Raw genomic sequence first — 15986 nt, 5'->3', positions numbered from 1 at the left:
ATGCTGAAATCAGGGACTATACCTGTCATCATTAGTGAATGTCTTATAAGCAGACAGTTTTGTTTTTGGGTGTTTCATTCTTAAATGTTCCATTTTTTGAATGAAGCTTAGTCTTGCGGTTGAATTATTCCCCTCTCTGGAACATTTTATTGTAATTATAGCCCAAAAACCTTAAAAAAAGACATTCAAATCTGGGATCATGCTTGTCACAATAAAGATTTATGGATATCATATAAGCAGACAGTTGGTTTTTTCTGTTTTTCGAGCCTAAATGTTCAATTTTTCGAATGATGCTTGGTCATATGATTCATATGAACATTTTTACTTTGATTATACTTTAAAAACCTAAAGAAAGATGTTCGAGGACCATACTTGTCTCTCTAAAAATTTGTGAATATCATATAATCAGACTTTTTAGCAGGTTTTCCGGTGTTTCATGCTAAAATGTTACATTTTTTGGAATTAAGTTTTGTTTTGCAGGTACGTGCTTTTCTTCACTGGAACATTTGACCATAATTTAGATTAAAAAACTCTAAAAGATGTTCAAATATGGGACCTTAGATGTCTCCCTCAACATCTGTGAATATGCTATAACCAGAAAGTTTTGTCTTCGAGTGTCAGGATTTGAGGAAGATGCGGTAAAAGATGACGATGCCTGTCAATATAAACATTTGTGAATATCATGTAAGCAGACAATTTCGTGTTTGTGTGTTCAAGTTTTTCGAATTGAGTTTGGTCCTGCGGTTAAAGTCTCTCCCTCACCGGAACATTGTACCGTAATTGCAGTTTAAAAAAAAAAAACAACCTTAAAAGGATGTTCAAATCCGGGACCACACTCGGATGTTTCATGCTTTAAACGTTCCAGTTTTTGAATGAAGTTTGGTCTTGCAGTTAAATCAGTTCCCTCACTGGAACATTTTGCCGTAATTATTGCACAAAAACCTTTAAAAGATGTTCCAATCAGGGCACATGCCCGCTACTGTTTGACTGTGTTTTGGTCCGTCTCTGTGTGTGTCAATGTGAGCCTGAGAGTGTGTGTGAGTGTGTGTGTTGGATAGAAAGCAGGTCCCTTCTGTGTATCACTCGTCTATTTATAGTGAGAACAAATCCCAGATATGAGAGGAATCCTTTCTGCCACTTACGAGGCGGCCGGAGAGAAAGAGAGAGGGCGGAGAGAGGAAGAGAAGAGAAAGGGAAAAAGAAAGAGATGGAGAGTCGAGGGGAAACAAGTCCGTGAGAGATAGACAGATAGATCGATAGAAGGTGTAAGTGGACAGGCGGGAGAAGTCTGAGTGCGTATAAAAATCAAGCGTTAGACGATACAGCGTTGTGTCATCAACAGGTGAGTTACATCTGCTTTGACTATGTGTGTGTCGATGTGCGTGTTGTGTTTTCCACTGGCATGAGGGACACTACTGTAATATTCATTCAGTATTTCGTGGTAGGGGGAATCAAACTGTTCTGACGAGAGAAATCACTGACCAAATCCCATTTGTGCAAAAGGGAACTTTTATTCTTAAAGGGCAAGGCTGGCGTATTTCTATACTTTTATTTTTGTCAGCAAATCCCAAGAAACGATCAAAACCGACAGTACTTTCCAACATTTCCTTCCCTGTCTGTTGCAGTCTGCCCCGACTTCCTGCTGAAATGTAAATCTTTAAAGGAACAGTTTATCAGTTCTGGGATAGATACTTATTCGCTCTCTTAGTTAAATGAGGAGATTGTTATCAGTTGCATGTCTTTGTATGCCAAATGTGAAGCTGGAGCTAGGAGACGGTTAGCCTAACTTAGCATAAAGACTGGCTATGCTAAGAAGTAGACCCTAACTTAACCCGCCCATAACCAAAGCTTTTATTTTTCCCCCATTGCTTTCTTTGAAACCAGCATGATGATTAGCCCCCACTGCTAGCTTAACAGTAACAGTTAAATTGCCCAAATTAGCTATTGCTTATATTGCTGTGTTTAAGTATTCCGAGAGGTTTACAAACAAACCAAGTATGGCTCCTTTGAAATGATCAGTTTCATCAAATGTCGATGTTAAATTTTAGAGTAACTGCCAGCAACGGCAGCCTTGCAGCTAATTTTGCCAAACGTTTGTTGACACTTCCGTTCTTTTCACCAAGTGGGAGATATCGTCACCGCCAGAAATCGCCGACGATATCTGCAACTTGGAAACACAACCTTTGTCTGATTCAGTTGGTCATAATTACCGTCTGACTATCCAGGCTAGCTGTTTCCGCCTGCTTCCAGTGCTATGCTAAGCTAGGCGAATCCCCTGCTGGATGTAGCTTCATATTAAGCGTACAGATATGAGAGTGCTATTGACCTTCTCACTTAACTCTTGGCAAGAAAGCAAATAAGTGTATTTTACAAAATTTCAAACTACTCCTTTAAAAACAGGTGACAATTATAAAGTTTAATTTTTGACATTGAATGGTTGTGGCTCCCTTATGTGTTTTTGAAAGACAATGGAGAACACAGCACGGCAGTGCTTTGAGACAGATGCTACCTTTAGGATGTTGACATGCTCATGACAGTGCTAACATGCTGCTGTTTAGCATATATATAAATATTTAGGTTTTAATAGCTCAGTTAAGCCTTTTCGCATGCTAGCATTAGCAAGTAAAACGAAGTCAAACTGGGGCTGATGGGAATGTCTTTATAGGTTTTGCAGGTATCTGGTCATAGTTTTGGGCAAAGTTACATTTTGACCCTATAATGGTTTTATTTGAAAAGTTTAGGGATTGCCAAAGACGATATTAGAATTTATCCTCCAGGGATCATGAATGTCTGTAGTAAATTCACAGCAATCTATCCAATAGTTGTCAAGAATCTTCCCTCTGAACCAGAAACGTCAACCTCACGGCGGCGCTACAGGAAAAGTCGTGGGATCACCAAAGTCACTAAGCTTCGTCCTCTGAGGACCATGAATGTCTCTGCAAAAAATTATCTTGTCAGTCCATTCAAAAGTTTTTGAAATATTTCAGTCTGGATGAAAAACAAAATATCACCAAGTTTGTCCTAATCAACAAAGATATATATATATAAAATTACATTATTAAGTCATTCATTCATGCTGCTGTATGTGCAGCTGCAGCTCCTTAAACATGCTCTCTTGTTGCTATGCCAGAAATGCAGTAACAGTGTCCCGCACTGACCCATGCACGCGCAGTCATACTCCCTCGCACATCCACAGACACACACACACACACACACACACACACACACACACCTCAAAGAGTCTTTATGTGAAGGTGTTTGAAGCGCAGAGTTTTAAAAAGATGTTATTGTTCGAAGATTTGAATAATTATAAGTGTGAGGAATAATTGTAGCTGTGGTTATGAGTGTGTGTGTGAGAGAGAGAGAGAGAGAGAGAGAGAGAGAGAGAGCGTACAACATGTGTGAAAGTGAAAGGGCTTGTCAGGCTTCGCAGAGCACAGCTGCTACTCCTGGCCAACATAAATACCATCACGTTGTGCGAGCATGAGTGTGTGTCCCCTCGTCTGCGGTCGTGTATTTTGGGGGTCGCCCTGGCCTGTGCTCTCACGTCAAGGACAGTAAAGCTTTTACTTCGTGTTGTTGCACAAACAGCGCCCCGGGCAACAGTATCTGCGTTTCTCGGTTTCTCTGGTCCGCCGAGCTACTCCAGGATAAGATAAACGGGCCATGGAAACTTCTGCGATTGGGGAACCGCTTGGGTCTGTGTTGACCTGTGAAAATGAAACTATACATGTGTGTACTTATTTTTAAATATTTGCATCTTCGGTGGGGAGGATGGATGTGCAGCTGGCCAACAAGCCCGCGCCTTCCCAAACCTGTTATAAAATACTGCTGACAAATAAAGGGATTTTAGGACGCGGCAACGCCGCATGGTCAAGGTGTGGTTGGGTTTAGGGAAGAGATCCGGATTTGGATTAAAGTGACCTTCCGTGAAGGTTAGGGAACCTTGCTGTCTTGGGGCATTTGCTGAAAAGACTTATGGGGTGGCCCTTTTATGGGAGGACAGCCTCGGAAATGACCGAGCAGAAGTAAAATAAAAAAAAAAAATTACTTAATAGAAATAAAACTTGATATTAGAAAAAAATAAGTAAAGATTTGTGAGCCACGTTTAAGTATTCACACTGTCGGCAGGAAGGAAGGGCTTGAGGGGGCCACAGAAGGAAATGCGTTTTAACGACTGCAATTGACATCGGTGTTTGTCGCCGTCCCGTGAAAACAACGCGCTTCCAAAACTTTCCTCAGCTGAGAAAAACAGAGCCATTTTCAGCTTTTGTTACGGGGCTATTTTCCGATCGTCCCATGGGGTTTAAAATGATTCCTTTAGCTTCAGAAAAGTGACAAACTGATGATCATGATAGTACTTTGAATGTCATCGATATAGGTAACACGCCGCAAAATGTTGCAATACATGCAATTATCCCAGAGTAGGAGAGTTGATGTGGTTTTGCTGGGGTACAACCTGAGGCCTGTTCCCACGCAGAGCAGACGGCTGCCGGTAAAAGAAGGTGGAGTGAACGGAGATCCACACTCAGCGCTTTTCCCACCACACGGCGCGTCCACGCAGTACATCACCGTGCTCAGTGCCCCCCCGTGCTCCCACTGAAATTGAGGCACGGCTGCGCTTTTATTTTGACAGTGCCCGCTGCCTCTCTCAGCCCCCCCTCATCAATGATTCAGGCGACGGTTCCTCTACCTGTGTCCCTCTGTAAGAGTCGCTAAGCAACTGAAATGCTATCCCGGGCCTCTAAGAGCACAGAGACAGTGTCCCGATGCCCCCGGCACAAGCGCGCACACACACGAACACACACACACACACACACACACACACACACACAAACCCAAACACACAAACACAAACACAAACAGAGGCACAAGGCTGACTGTCCTGTGATCTGTGCTCCCTCCAGGTCAGTGGACTTACCAGGGGGATTATGTCCAAACCTTCATCCAACGTCAAGGCCCTTCAGGTAAAAGGTTTTCATTATTCTGCACGATGTCAGCTGTTTCCATGGGTGAGTGTAGTTTTATTGAATGTGTGTGTGTGTGTGTCGGTGACTCTAAAGCCCAATATTATTCCTGAGCAGTGGCGAAGGAAGTATTCACATCTTTTACTCAAGCAGTAGTAGTAATATCTCCATTAAAAAAATAAATAAAATTACATTCACTTGTAATGTAAAGATACAGAAATATTACCAGCAAAACATACTTAAAGTAAAAGTAATGGTCAAACAGAAAAGGCCTTTCTATTATTCACCTGAATGGCAACATTCCTCTTAAGCACACACAGTATGTGATTTTCAAGATGTCACTTTATTTCGTAGCTGGTCACCATTATTTTTCCTATTTCATTTACCGTTGGACACTTTTAAAGAAAACCTGAACGGCGTAATAACTCTTCACGGTGTTAAAGACGGAGACGGCGGATGACAGAAGTGTTTCCACATTAAAGTATTTATTGGTAAAAGGCAAACACAGAGTTGTGACTGTGCATATACAGTATCGAGGCTTCACTATAGTGCAGAGCTGTGGCGAGGCGCAGGGATGCAGAGTCGTCCGTGTTTCTGTTGTAATGGCTCTGCCTGTGCGTGTCAAGGGGGGGGGGGTTTCCTCCGTGGTCTCTCTTCTCGTTGTGCTCGTTTTCACGTCTAACCATGGTAGAGGCATCGGGACAGATGGGTTTTTTTTTTTTATAGATACCGGTACGGTACGAACATGAGATCCGGTCTCCGTCGTCGGTTTCGGTTAATCACAAACGAGGACAGCAATACAGCTTGGCATTATAAATCACTGATATTTTCATCCAAAAGAAAAAAAAAAAAAAAAAAAGTGCCATGCCAGCAATTCGCATGGTCTATATCATTACTAACAAATCTTTAATAAATTTAATTTAATCTTTCAACATTGTCAAAAGCATACCACATATTTGTAAGACGCAGCTATGAGGTTCCGTTAAATCGCTACAGGAAGAAATCTTATCGTTGTTTCGGGTAATGCAGATGCAGGAAGGACTGCTTTGAAAACCCTCCTTGTTGGTGCATCTAAAGTTGCCGCTAAAGTTTTTTGTATTGTGGGTTTGAATTTGTGATGACATATCCCAGTACGATTCGATGTTGGAACATTCTTGAACACGATGGTCTCAGTTGATACCTTCATTTACATGCAGTAAAAAAAAAAAATATATATATATATATTTGCACTGCGTCACCTTTCTTGAGGAAATATTACAGCTTTGCAATTTGCAAATACTATACTGAATTGATTGAAAACTAGTGACTGTCTGGAGGGTAGGAAATCCATTTAAAACTTCTGCTATGCTCTTGAAAAACGGTCGGGAGGAAGGCGAATCCTGTCGGAGATGCAGTTTAAGTTCGAAAACCCTGCACAAACACGAGCTGGGCCCTTTAACAAATGGGCCGTGCGGAGCAATTGAACCCACTCCTCCGCTGGCGAAACCGGCTCATGGCTTTTCACACTGGACGCCCCGCGTGTCACCCAGCAACTGCACCAGAAAAAAAAAACTGAAAACGACCACCAAGCAGGCGTTGAGCCGCCGCCATAACCACTGGTAGAATCGGATAGACGTTCCCCCAGCAGCACAACAAGTGGTGAAGTTTATTTGGCCAATGGCTCTAAATCTGCCATTTATCTTAGCCCTAAGAGTAAAATCAAAGTTTGTTTGATTTTTATCTGAGCTTTATTTGCCCGGCTATACTTTATAGGTAAGGATTACATGCCCTGCTTGAGGACACTACAGTTGGGGATTGAAAGTGTGATGGGCAGACTGTTTTATTCCCCCTCCCTGCCAAATACCCTGTTGCCAATAGACGACCGGGGCCTCCCTTCTCATCCGGACAGTCACCTCGTGTTCACAAAACAATTTCAGTTTACAGGGATTAGTTCACCTTCGATAACTTGTACAGGATCGATCAAAATGCAGCAAGTTACGCACTGTAGTTCCATCTCCGCCTCCTCCCAGATTAATAGCCAGTACTATCTTTATATGGCTCCAAAAAAAGCAAGCCGTTTGATTTCCCCCAACCAGCTTTTGCAGTGTAAGCCTTTTGTCTCCAAATGTTTCTAGTATGGGTCCAATGTTTTACTTCTCTGACACCAGACTAATCGGCCATGTGCATTATCAATGCGAAGAACAAAGATGATGTATAAGTAAATATTCAGGCTTTCCAGTGCAGTTGTTTGGCTGTGAAGCACTTAGAGTGTGCTACGCGAGAAGGCTTAAGAGACTACAAATCACACAAGCTTTACATGACAAGCTCTGCTCCAGACATTTGTGTGTGTGTATTTTCCGCTCTTCCACCCGGGCATCGGTTGGTTTTCACTCGGGTCGGACTCTCGCCAGCTGCTAAATTGCGTGATACATCACAGTAAACATCAGGCCGGCATTCAATTTTTGTCAGAGTTACATTACCTTTATGACATTTAAACTTCCCGGCGCCGCATCTCAACTGTAATAACACGTAACACTGACTAAAAGCCTGTACGTTTGATTCTCGCTTTAATGGACAACACTACTCCAGCTATTTTTTGAGAATTACAGCTCGTTTGAACGAGCGGAAACCAACTGATGCTTGGAATGGTGCAGGGAAAACACATCTGCAAATCTAAAACATTGTACTGTTGCATGAACCTCACGAATGGTCTGCAAAAATATAAAGTAAAAAACAAAAAATCATCGCAAACACACATGTTTGGTAATAAACTGTTGGAAATCTGCAGTTTATTACAACATGAGCCTTAGTGTCAAAAATTCCTGCCACTGGTTTCGTTCGTAAACACCGAAGAAGTTGCTGTGATCCCGAAACGAGGCAACATCGTTAAAAATGGTTGCAATGGGGCTGCGAACACCAACTGTTCAACCATCAGTGCGCAGCGGAGCACAGGAAGATGGTTGCAAACAGCCATGGACGGATTATAAAACAAGGGGGCCCCAATAATGACCGCCCCCCCCCCAGACTGATAGACATGATAGACACTGATACAAACAATGGAAGCGTATAGTTTGCAGTCGATTCTCCTCTCTATGTGGGCATTTTGCGTCTCTCTGAGGTCGTTTTGAGTCTCTGCGGCCGTTTTATGCGTCGCCGTGGTCATTTTGCATCTCTGCGTGGTGGTCTCGTGTCTCTTTTTTTGGTTGTTCTGAGTCTCTTTGCGGTCGTCTGGCGGACTATCCGACGAGAAATGCTACCGCTTCACTTCAAGCAGAAGCCCTGGCCCAGGGGTCCAACGTCATGCCCCCTCGGGCCCCGGGTAGGCCCGTTCAGTAATCCTTTCATGCTGAGAGCAGAGTAAGCATAAAGACAGGAAACAATCCCAGCCCAAGCAACATTACAGCATCACAAATCATAGCAAACATGCTGCGAGTGAGGCAATTTCTTCCAGAATTTTCTTTCTAACCTTGATACCTTGATGTCTGAAAAAAATAAATCTCTCTCATATGGAACAATATCCAGCATCCTCAGTGACACACACCGCACTCCCTGTCTGTACAGCTGTACAATATGAGCGTATATACAATACATTACAGTACAGTACAATACAAAACACATCAAACCAAAGTGACAGGACGTCAGGGCACGCAGCAGTAGAACATCAAGTTAGCACGCAGATCTCTGAGTTCTGTGAGTGTGTAAGTGTGTGTGTGTGTGAGTGTGTGTGTGTGTGTGTGTGTGTGAGTGTGTGAGTTTTATGTGTCCCGATTTTCATAAAGAAACAGGTCTCTTTTAGGGACATGATGATATCCATCGTAATCAAAACAAGTGGTTTTGAGGAAACACCAGAAGTACACATACACACACACACACACACACACACACACACACACACACACACACACACACACACACACACACACACACACAGAGAGAGAGAGAGAGAAATCGATGAAAGTGTCTCATTAGCCGTTCTCGATGTCCGTCAGGCTAATTTGAACATCCCGATGGGAGCTTTGCGTCCAGGGGCGGGACATCCTGTCAAGAGGAGAGAGGAGACAGTAGACGCGGAGGAGGTAAGACAACACAGGAGACACACACAGACAAACACACATGCAAGGTAAGTGAATGAAAACATGTACTTGCAGGTATCTGTAAGCTTTGTAAAATCTGACATGGAAAAATAACAGTTTGTGTGTGCGAACCAGAAGCACATTTCCTAAACTTTGGGGTCTTTCACTTTGTTTCCCCTTTAATCACAAATACATGACATAATGTAAAAGTAACCTGAGTGTAATATCCTGGGCTTGCATTGTCCCACAAGACACAAATGTGTACCGCTATGTGCTTCTTCATTTTCATCACCACGCTTTACTCACAGAGAGCCGATGTGAGACCGGAACTTCCAGGTTCTGTTCCAGAAGTAAGCAAACCTCATTCAAAACCCCGTTAACATTTATAACGATGATCTATCAATATATTACAGTACGTCTTTTTGCGCAATGTTCATGGGTAAAGCGTCACCAAAAGGGGTGGGTCCGTGATTGGGTAGCTCAGACATGTCTGCGATAACAGCAGGACACACAGAGGACTGAACACTGCAGAATTTGTTAGACAGCAGAGATTACAGCAGAAAAAAGAAAAAGAAAAAAAAAAGGTTTATGGACGTGGACAAACCGAAGTTATGGTGACATAAGTACCTGTGGTGCCACGCTGGGGAATTTTTCGTGGGAGATGCCCACAAATAAGTTAACTTTGCCAAACTTCACAAAGGCTTTAATCTCAACAACCGCTACCGTGGATGCTGATGTATCTTAGAATATGATGGAGAGCGGAGAAGACGCTAGCCCGCACGTGACGTCGTGTCTTCAGCTCTTTGATCTCTTTTTTTAGGCAGATTATTTTACGCGCTTGCTTTTTACAATATCAAAGGCGAAGGAAATGAAAAAGCTTCAAACCTCCTAGGTGGCGCCTGAGATGTTGGTTACAGCTAAACTTGGCTTGTAATATTTTCATGAATGTATTAAGGAGAATCATTAAGTTCCTCTGCGCAAGACTTTAAGTAGAGTTAACGTAATGTTTTTTGTTGATTAAAATACTAGCAAAGTATTCTTTCTTGTAGCGCGCTGGGTTTGAAAGAAATTTTTGACTTACCTAAAATACTTAAATTACCTAAGGATTTGGTTGGAACATAACATGCAGGTGATGCTAGCCTAAGGCTAAGGCTAACTGTGGCTAACTCCCCAGCCAGCTCACAGTATGTTTTTTTTTTTTTCAGCTCCGTTTTGTAGTTTTGCAGACTTTACATTATATTTTCTCTAGAGTTGTACACTTCAATGGCATAATAATAATATATAAAGGCAAAATAAATGTCAAAAAATCATGTATAGTTAGTCTATTTTGGCATTGTAGGTCAGAACAGTGCAAAGCTAGCGCTAGCAGCTAGTAATTTGATAGTGAGTAAACCCTAAAATTACAGTTTTGAAGTAACTGTAACTGAATGATACATTTTTCAAGTAGTTAAAGAAACACTGCACACAAAAACACACACAGTATATATAATAGGATATTCAACGCAAAGAAAATGGGGTGAGGTTGGGGATTTGAAGATCCGTGAAGCTATTATCGAAAAATTTATTTTGTTCAATGAATCCCACCAAATTTCAACTACTGTTCCTGTTATTTATTTATTTTTTTTTCCTCAGGCTCATTCACCAGACCAGCCCAGCGCTGCAGCCCAGACGCCGGAGGAGAAGAAGGCGTTGCCGGGCGCGGTGAAACTGCCCGGGCCCCCCGTTAACCTGTCAGAGCTGCAGAACGTCAAGAGTGAACTACGATGGGTCACCAAGGATTAACATGTCGGTAGGTGCTCATAGTCGAATGAACGCCCTGGTTGAAACCAGGTCAAGTTTTTGAGCTGTTAAAGACCTCAGACAGAATCAAACAGAACATAAGGTTAAAATATGAAGAATTTGAATCCAAAATAGGAACTTTATAAAGTGTATTATAAAGTTTATTACTATTTTCGTGTTGTTTGTTAAGTACTTTTTAGTTTAACATTGAACATTACACACGTCACACGTAGGATTTGCGAGGGGGCTGTAATCAACTGATTATTTGTATATTTGCTGTAATCATTATTTGAACTCTAAATATATATAATATTTGTATTGACACCAGCCATATCTACCACTGATCCCTTGTGATAACGGCTTATTTGGAAATATCTGAAGCAGCTCTTTTGAGCGCAGTGCGGGGCAGAGCGCGCTCGAAGAGTCCCAAGCAACAGATGCAAAGCAGAACCAAACTAGAGTAAGGTAGCACAGAGATGAGTTTACAAACCGAGTCACTGGTTCTTTGTGAATGATGCAAATCCAGTCCCTGAGAATGAAAACAGCAAATAACTGTATCGCTGTCGGGGGGGGGGGTATTGTACTGTTGAACGCAAATCGAAACACCGACAGCATTTCCATTATTTCCCATGCTCCTTACAGCCAGTAATTTGGCATACTTCATTTTAACATTTATACTTTACAAACGTAGGGCAAACAAAAACAATAAGTTGTAAAAGTTGGCATCTGTTAATATAAGTGAAGCCTTTTAACGAAAAGACTTTGTGGAAAAAAATAGTTTAATAATACTCATTTATAAGCTCATATTCAATATACCTGCGTGTGTATGTATATGGGACGGACAAGGAACCCCTCTCCTAAATGAAAATTGGACTAAATTGGACGACTTTTACGATGATTGGGCAGGTTTCAGGCTCTGAATGGGATACTTTTCGGGAGTCAAGTCTGGCAACACTGAAACGGGCCCCCCCTGCAACGCTGCCCCCCTCTGTTGCTTGATCAAAGGACTGTTTTCCGCGCCAACGGCCGCTGAGTTCGCTGTCAACATTTTGCGACTCGTCAGATGCGTTCGATAGCGATTACCCCTCATGATACTGATAACAAACGTAACACGGGTAGCATTCATTATTCTTTGCTTGATAATAATCTCTAAACAGTATGATTGATATTCTTGCGAAAAACATTTCCCTGTGTTCAAATGAAGGCACCAATATAGCTCCAGAAAAACCTGGGAAAATAAACCAAAACTATCTGTTTGCTTGATACCGTAATGGGTATGTGAGAAAGTATGTTTATTTCCCAATTCGGTAGAGCTTTGATTTATGGTTTAATTTGTCCAGGTTTTTTATGGAGTTATATTTGTGCCTAAATTCAGATTTTTGAAAATACATAAATTATACTTAGAGGCGGTAATATTATTAAGTTTATTTGCCTGTTTGTCATTTAGTTTTACACACTTTGTGTCGCAAAATAGAAATTTTTTTTTTGTGCTCGAACTAAATTATTACATGGTGATAATAATTTCTCAACAAAATATAAATGATCTTTGTTCAGATTCTGTTGAGTTAACTTTACTGCCAGTACAATAACCACTGTTTGGAACTTTCCTTGATGGGCTCATAGTGCAATAGGACAGACCGGACAACATTCGACACCATATACTAATAATAAAGCCACCATATGCATATGTTTATGTATATTAAAATACACAAAGTACCATAAATATAAAAGATAAAGTGTCCATTCATCAGACGCAATTGTCTTCCCCACACCATAGTGAATTCATTCTCAAAACATATGGGATGCATATTAAGTGAATTATGCAATAATGTAAACATAATTAAAACATTGTGTTTCTTTAACAGTGTGAAAAAAGGAAGAGAGACAGATCCTGGAAGTTATTAGTGAGACTTGTCTCCACAATAATTACATGCAGTGGCTGGGGCTCACCACAGGGAGTCAGTGTGGGCCGCTCGGCCTTTGTTTGTGTCGAGCGGCGCGAGTGTTGACACCTCTGTGTGTGGGCGGGAAGGGGGTTGAGTCAGGCTCTATATTTATACCTCACTGGAGAGTGTGTGTGTTTGTTTTATAAAAAGTGCATGTGTGAGGGGCAGTCTGTGCTGTGACTTTATCAGCGGGACACAGAAACCACAATATCCAAACACTGTGGCTGCTCTGCCCTGCCCAAACCATGTGGGTGTGCTGTGTAGGAGATAAATGAGAGAGAGAGAGAGGGATGGAAAGAAAGGAGCAGAAGCTGTTTCCAGTTAGTTATAAACACATTTCTCTGAGGCGGAGCTGCGCTGGAAAAAGACAGATTTACTACATGCTATTTCTGTGCAGGGTCAGGGTATGCATTTACATCGGGAACGTAACATAATTGCGACAAAAATGTAAGCAGCAGGATACTAAATCCGACTGATTTCCGAGTGTCGTTTTGATGGACAACATTTGCCCTGCAATGCAACGCACAGAGAAAGTAGAGGCGCATCTCCCAGCTGTATAAAAATGCTAAGAAAAGTTAGCTCTCAGAAAGCAGAAAATAAAGTGCTGAATATTAAAAAACAAACATTTGGCTTTCTCTTGGGAAGTTTAACGAGTGGGCTCTAGCAAAAAAACAGGAGCCCCGGACCTTGGACGTCAACACACATACGCATGTGAATATGGGTGTCCGCATACTTTTGGCCATGTAGCATATCACTTTTCAGTTAGTACCAAAAGAAAAACCACAACAATTTCTTGTACACTAACTGCAACCACATTAAGGGATGAAAGTTAGCAGATAGCCTTACATACTTTTTTTACTATCAGTACGCAGTTGTACAAAGCTAATGTTTGAGCTAAAAGCTGCTTTTTAAAAAAATAAATAAATAAATAAATAATCACCTTAGCTGAAAAACTTAAATGTTTAAGACAAAACCAAAAATAAAACTGAGATACAACAGGCAATGACTTCCTTGCTGTGAGCTGAGGCTAGCATAACCGCTTCAAATTTCGTGGGTCAGCCAAGCTAACTAGCATTTAAAATTAGCATGGGAATGTGTTTATTCAGCTCACTGCTTTGCTTTAGCTGCGTTCTGAAACTCTTCTCTTTTCAACTGGACTTCAATGTAACATCGCTTGGCGTTTAACTTGAAGTCCGCCTCCGAGAATGGACGCCTGACTAAACCTGGACTCTTGGAGATTGGAAATTAGCGGAAAATAAGGGTATCCGCGAGGGAGATCAAGCCGCAGAGAGAAACTGGAATGGAAGAAGGTCAAGGAACATATAAGTGTCGGAGAGAAAGCGGGTGATAGATCAGCCAGTTCTTATATTTCCTCACAGTGGGCACGTTTGAATGCAGCGACCTGGCCCTCTCCTTGCGGTCCATCTGCCTCTCAGGGGTCAGCAGCTCTGAGACCGCTGATAGCAGAAATCCCTCACAGTGTCTTTATCTGTCTTTTTCCTCCAGGATCCCCCAGCCGGCCAGGCGGAGAGGGAGCCAGATAATCTTCATAGACACAGACTTGGCCACCGCCACTGAAGACAAGCAAACTTTAAGCTAATCCCAGCATGTTCGGAGACACAAACAGCTTTCTGTCAAGCCAAGGTCTGCAGAAAATGTCCAACATTTAACTTCTACTAACACCAGGGAGCAGGCATCCATAGGCTCTCTTTCAATCAGCACTGTTTATCCTACCATTTCAGTTGATGCTGTTTTCTGACTGAATCCAAATTTAAACCATAATTTATATTAAAAAAAGTATGTATTGCATAGATGAAGAACTTGTTTTTTTGCTGTAGCTGGGACTCCCCTGTACTTTGGGACTTTTGGAAGTACTGACTTGAATTGCAATAAAGGGAAATTCTATGCTTTGAATGACAACCAACATAATCAGCTGTGGTTTCCCATCTAACTCTGTGATGACCAACTCTTTTCCATACTGTCAAAACTCCAACGATTCAACACTGATTTATACTGATGCTTTCTATTAAATTATTCCTTTCTGTTTTTCACAATTTGTGGGATGTAGGTTCAATTGTGCTACTTTTTAGGGGGGAAATATTGTTGTTTAAGGGTTATGCATGATGGATATCTTCGGGAAAATACTGCAATAAATCAAGATGGTTCTAAAAAGTCCAACCATTGCTATTCATTCCTGGCTACATATGCTATTACAGTAACTTAGAATACTGGTGTCTTTTAGAGTGAAATATTAGTATCTTTTGTCTTTAAAAAAAAAAAAAATTCATTTTGAAATACTTGTTCTATGTATGTAGAATTTCTTTTAGCCATTCTAGCACTGTGGCTCTTGGGATAGCAATGTTTGGTTGGTCATTCCGTCCACCGCTTTGGTCCAGACTGAAATATCTCCACTACTGGAAGGACTGCGATGAAATTTTGTACAGACATTTGTCGTCTCCACGGGATAAATCCTACTGACTTTCGTAACCCCCTAGCTTTCCCCTCTACCGCCACCAAGGGGTTCCTCATTTGTGGTTTTGAGTGAAATGTCCCGCCAGCTACTGGATGGATCGCCGTAACGCTTGCTGTAGACATTCGTGCTCCCCAGAGGATGATTCTCCTGCAGCACCACCAGCAGTTCCAAACTTTTGTTTATCCAGTGAAATATCTGAACATCTATGTGATGGATTGAAGCAAATTTTTGTACAGACATGCATGGTTTCCAAATGATGAATCCCAATCACTTTTTCACGAGGTTCACATTTGTGTCTTGACTATCGCATGGATTGTCTTGAAATTTGATACAGACATTTACGTTCCCCTCAGGATGAATTGTAATAACTTCGATGGACCTCTGACTTTGTTTAGCACCACCATCTGATCAAAATTTTAATTTGTCCAATACTTCGGTTTCTGGCCAAACACCTGCCAAACGAATGACATTTTGACCAGCTTCCTCTAGACTTTGAGTTTAGCGCCAACTAGGCAATGTTAGCATGCTAAAATACTAAACGAGATATTGAGCCCGGTAAACATTCAACCTGTTAAACATCAGCACGTTAACATGCTGACATTAACATTTAGCTCACGGCACTGCTGTGCCTAAGCATAGCCTCACAGCCGGCTCAATAACACGACCACAGACTCTTTGTCTTGTATCCTTGTCATTTTAAAAAGAAAAAAATCATCTCGCTGCCGAAGTTGACAGCTGCATCAGCTGACAATGACACCCCAAATGAGAC

General features: G+C 41.7%; 1 protein-coding gene across 1 annotated transcript; it reads left to right on the top strand.

The window, feature by feature from the left end:
* The first annotated feature begins 1176 nt into the window (after window positions 1–1176).
* smpx (small muscle protein X-linked) lies at window positions 1177–14922 on the top strand. The gene is made up of 5 exons (XM_040127341.1): window positions 1177–1342; window positions 4908–4967; window positions 8936–9022; window positions 10652–10808; window positions 14251–14922. The coding sequence occupies exons 2-4, from the start codon at window positions 4932–4934 to the stop codon at window positions 10799–10801; spliced, it is 273 nt and encodes a 90-aa protein (XP_039983275.1). The 5' UTR covers window positions 1177–1342; window positions 4908–4931; the 3' UTR covers window positions 10802–10808; window positions 14251–14922.
* Window positions 14923–15986: the final 1064 nt, after the last annotated feature.

Source organism: Xiphias gladius, chromosome 5 (genome assembly GCF_016859285.1).
Source record: "Xiphias gladius isolate SHS-SW01 ecotype Sanya breed wild chromosome 5, ASM1685928v1, whole genome shotgun sequence".
NCBI lineage: Eukaryota > Metazoa > Chordata > Actinopteri > Istiophoriformes > Xiphiidae > Xiphias > Xiphias gladius.
Note: the sequence above shows the minus strand (reverse complement) of the source record. Positions and strands in the feature narration are given on the sequence as shown.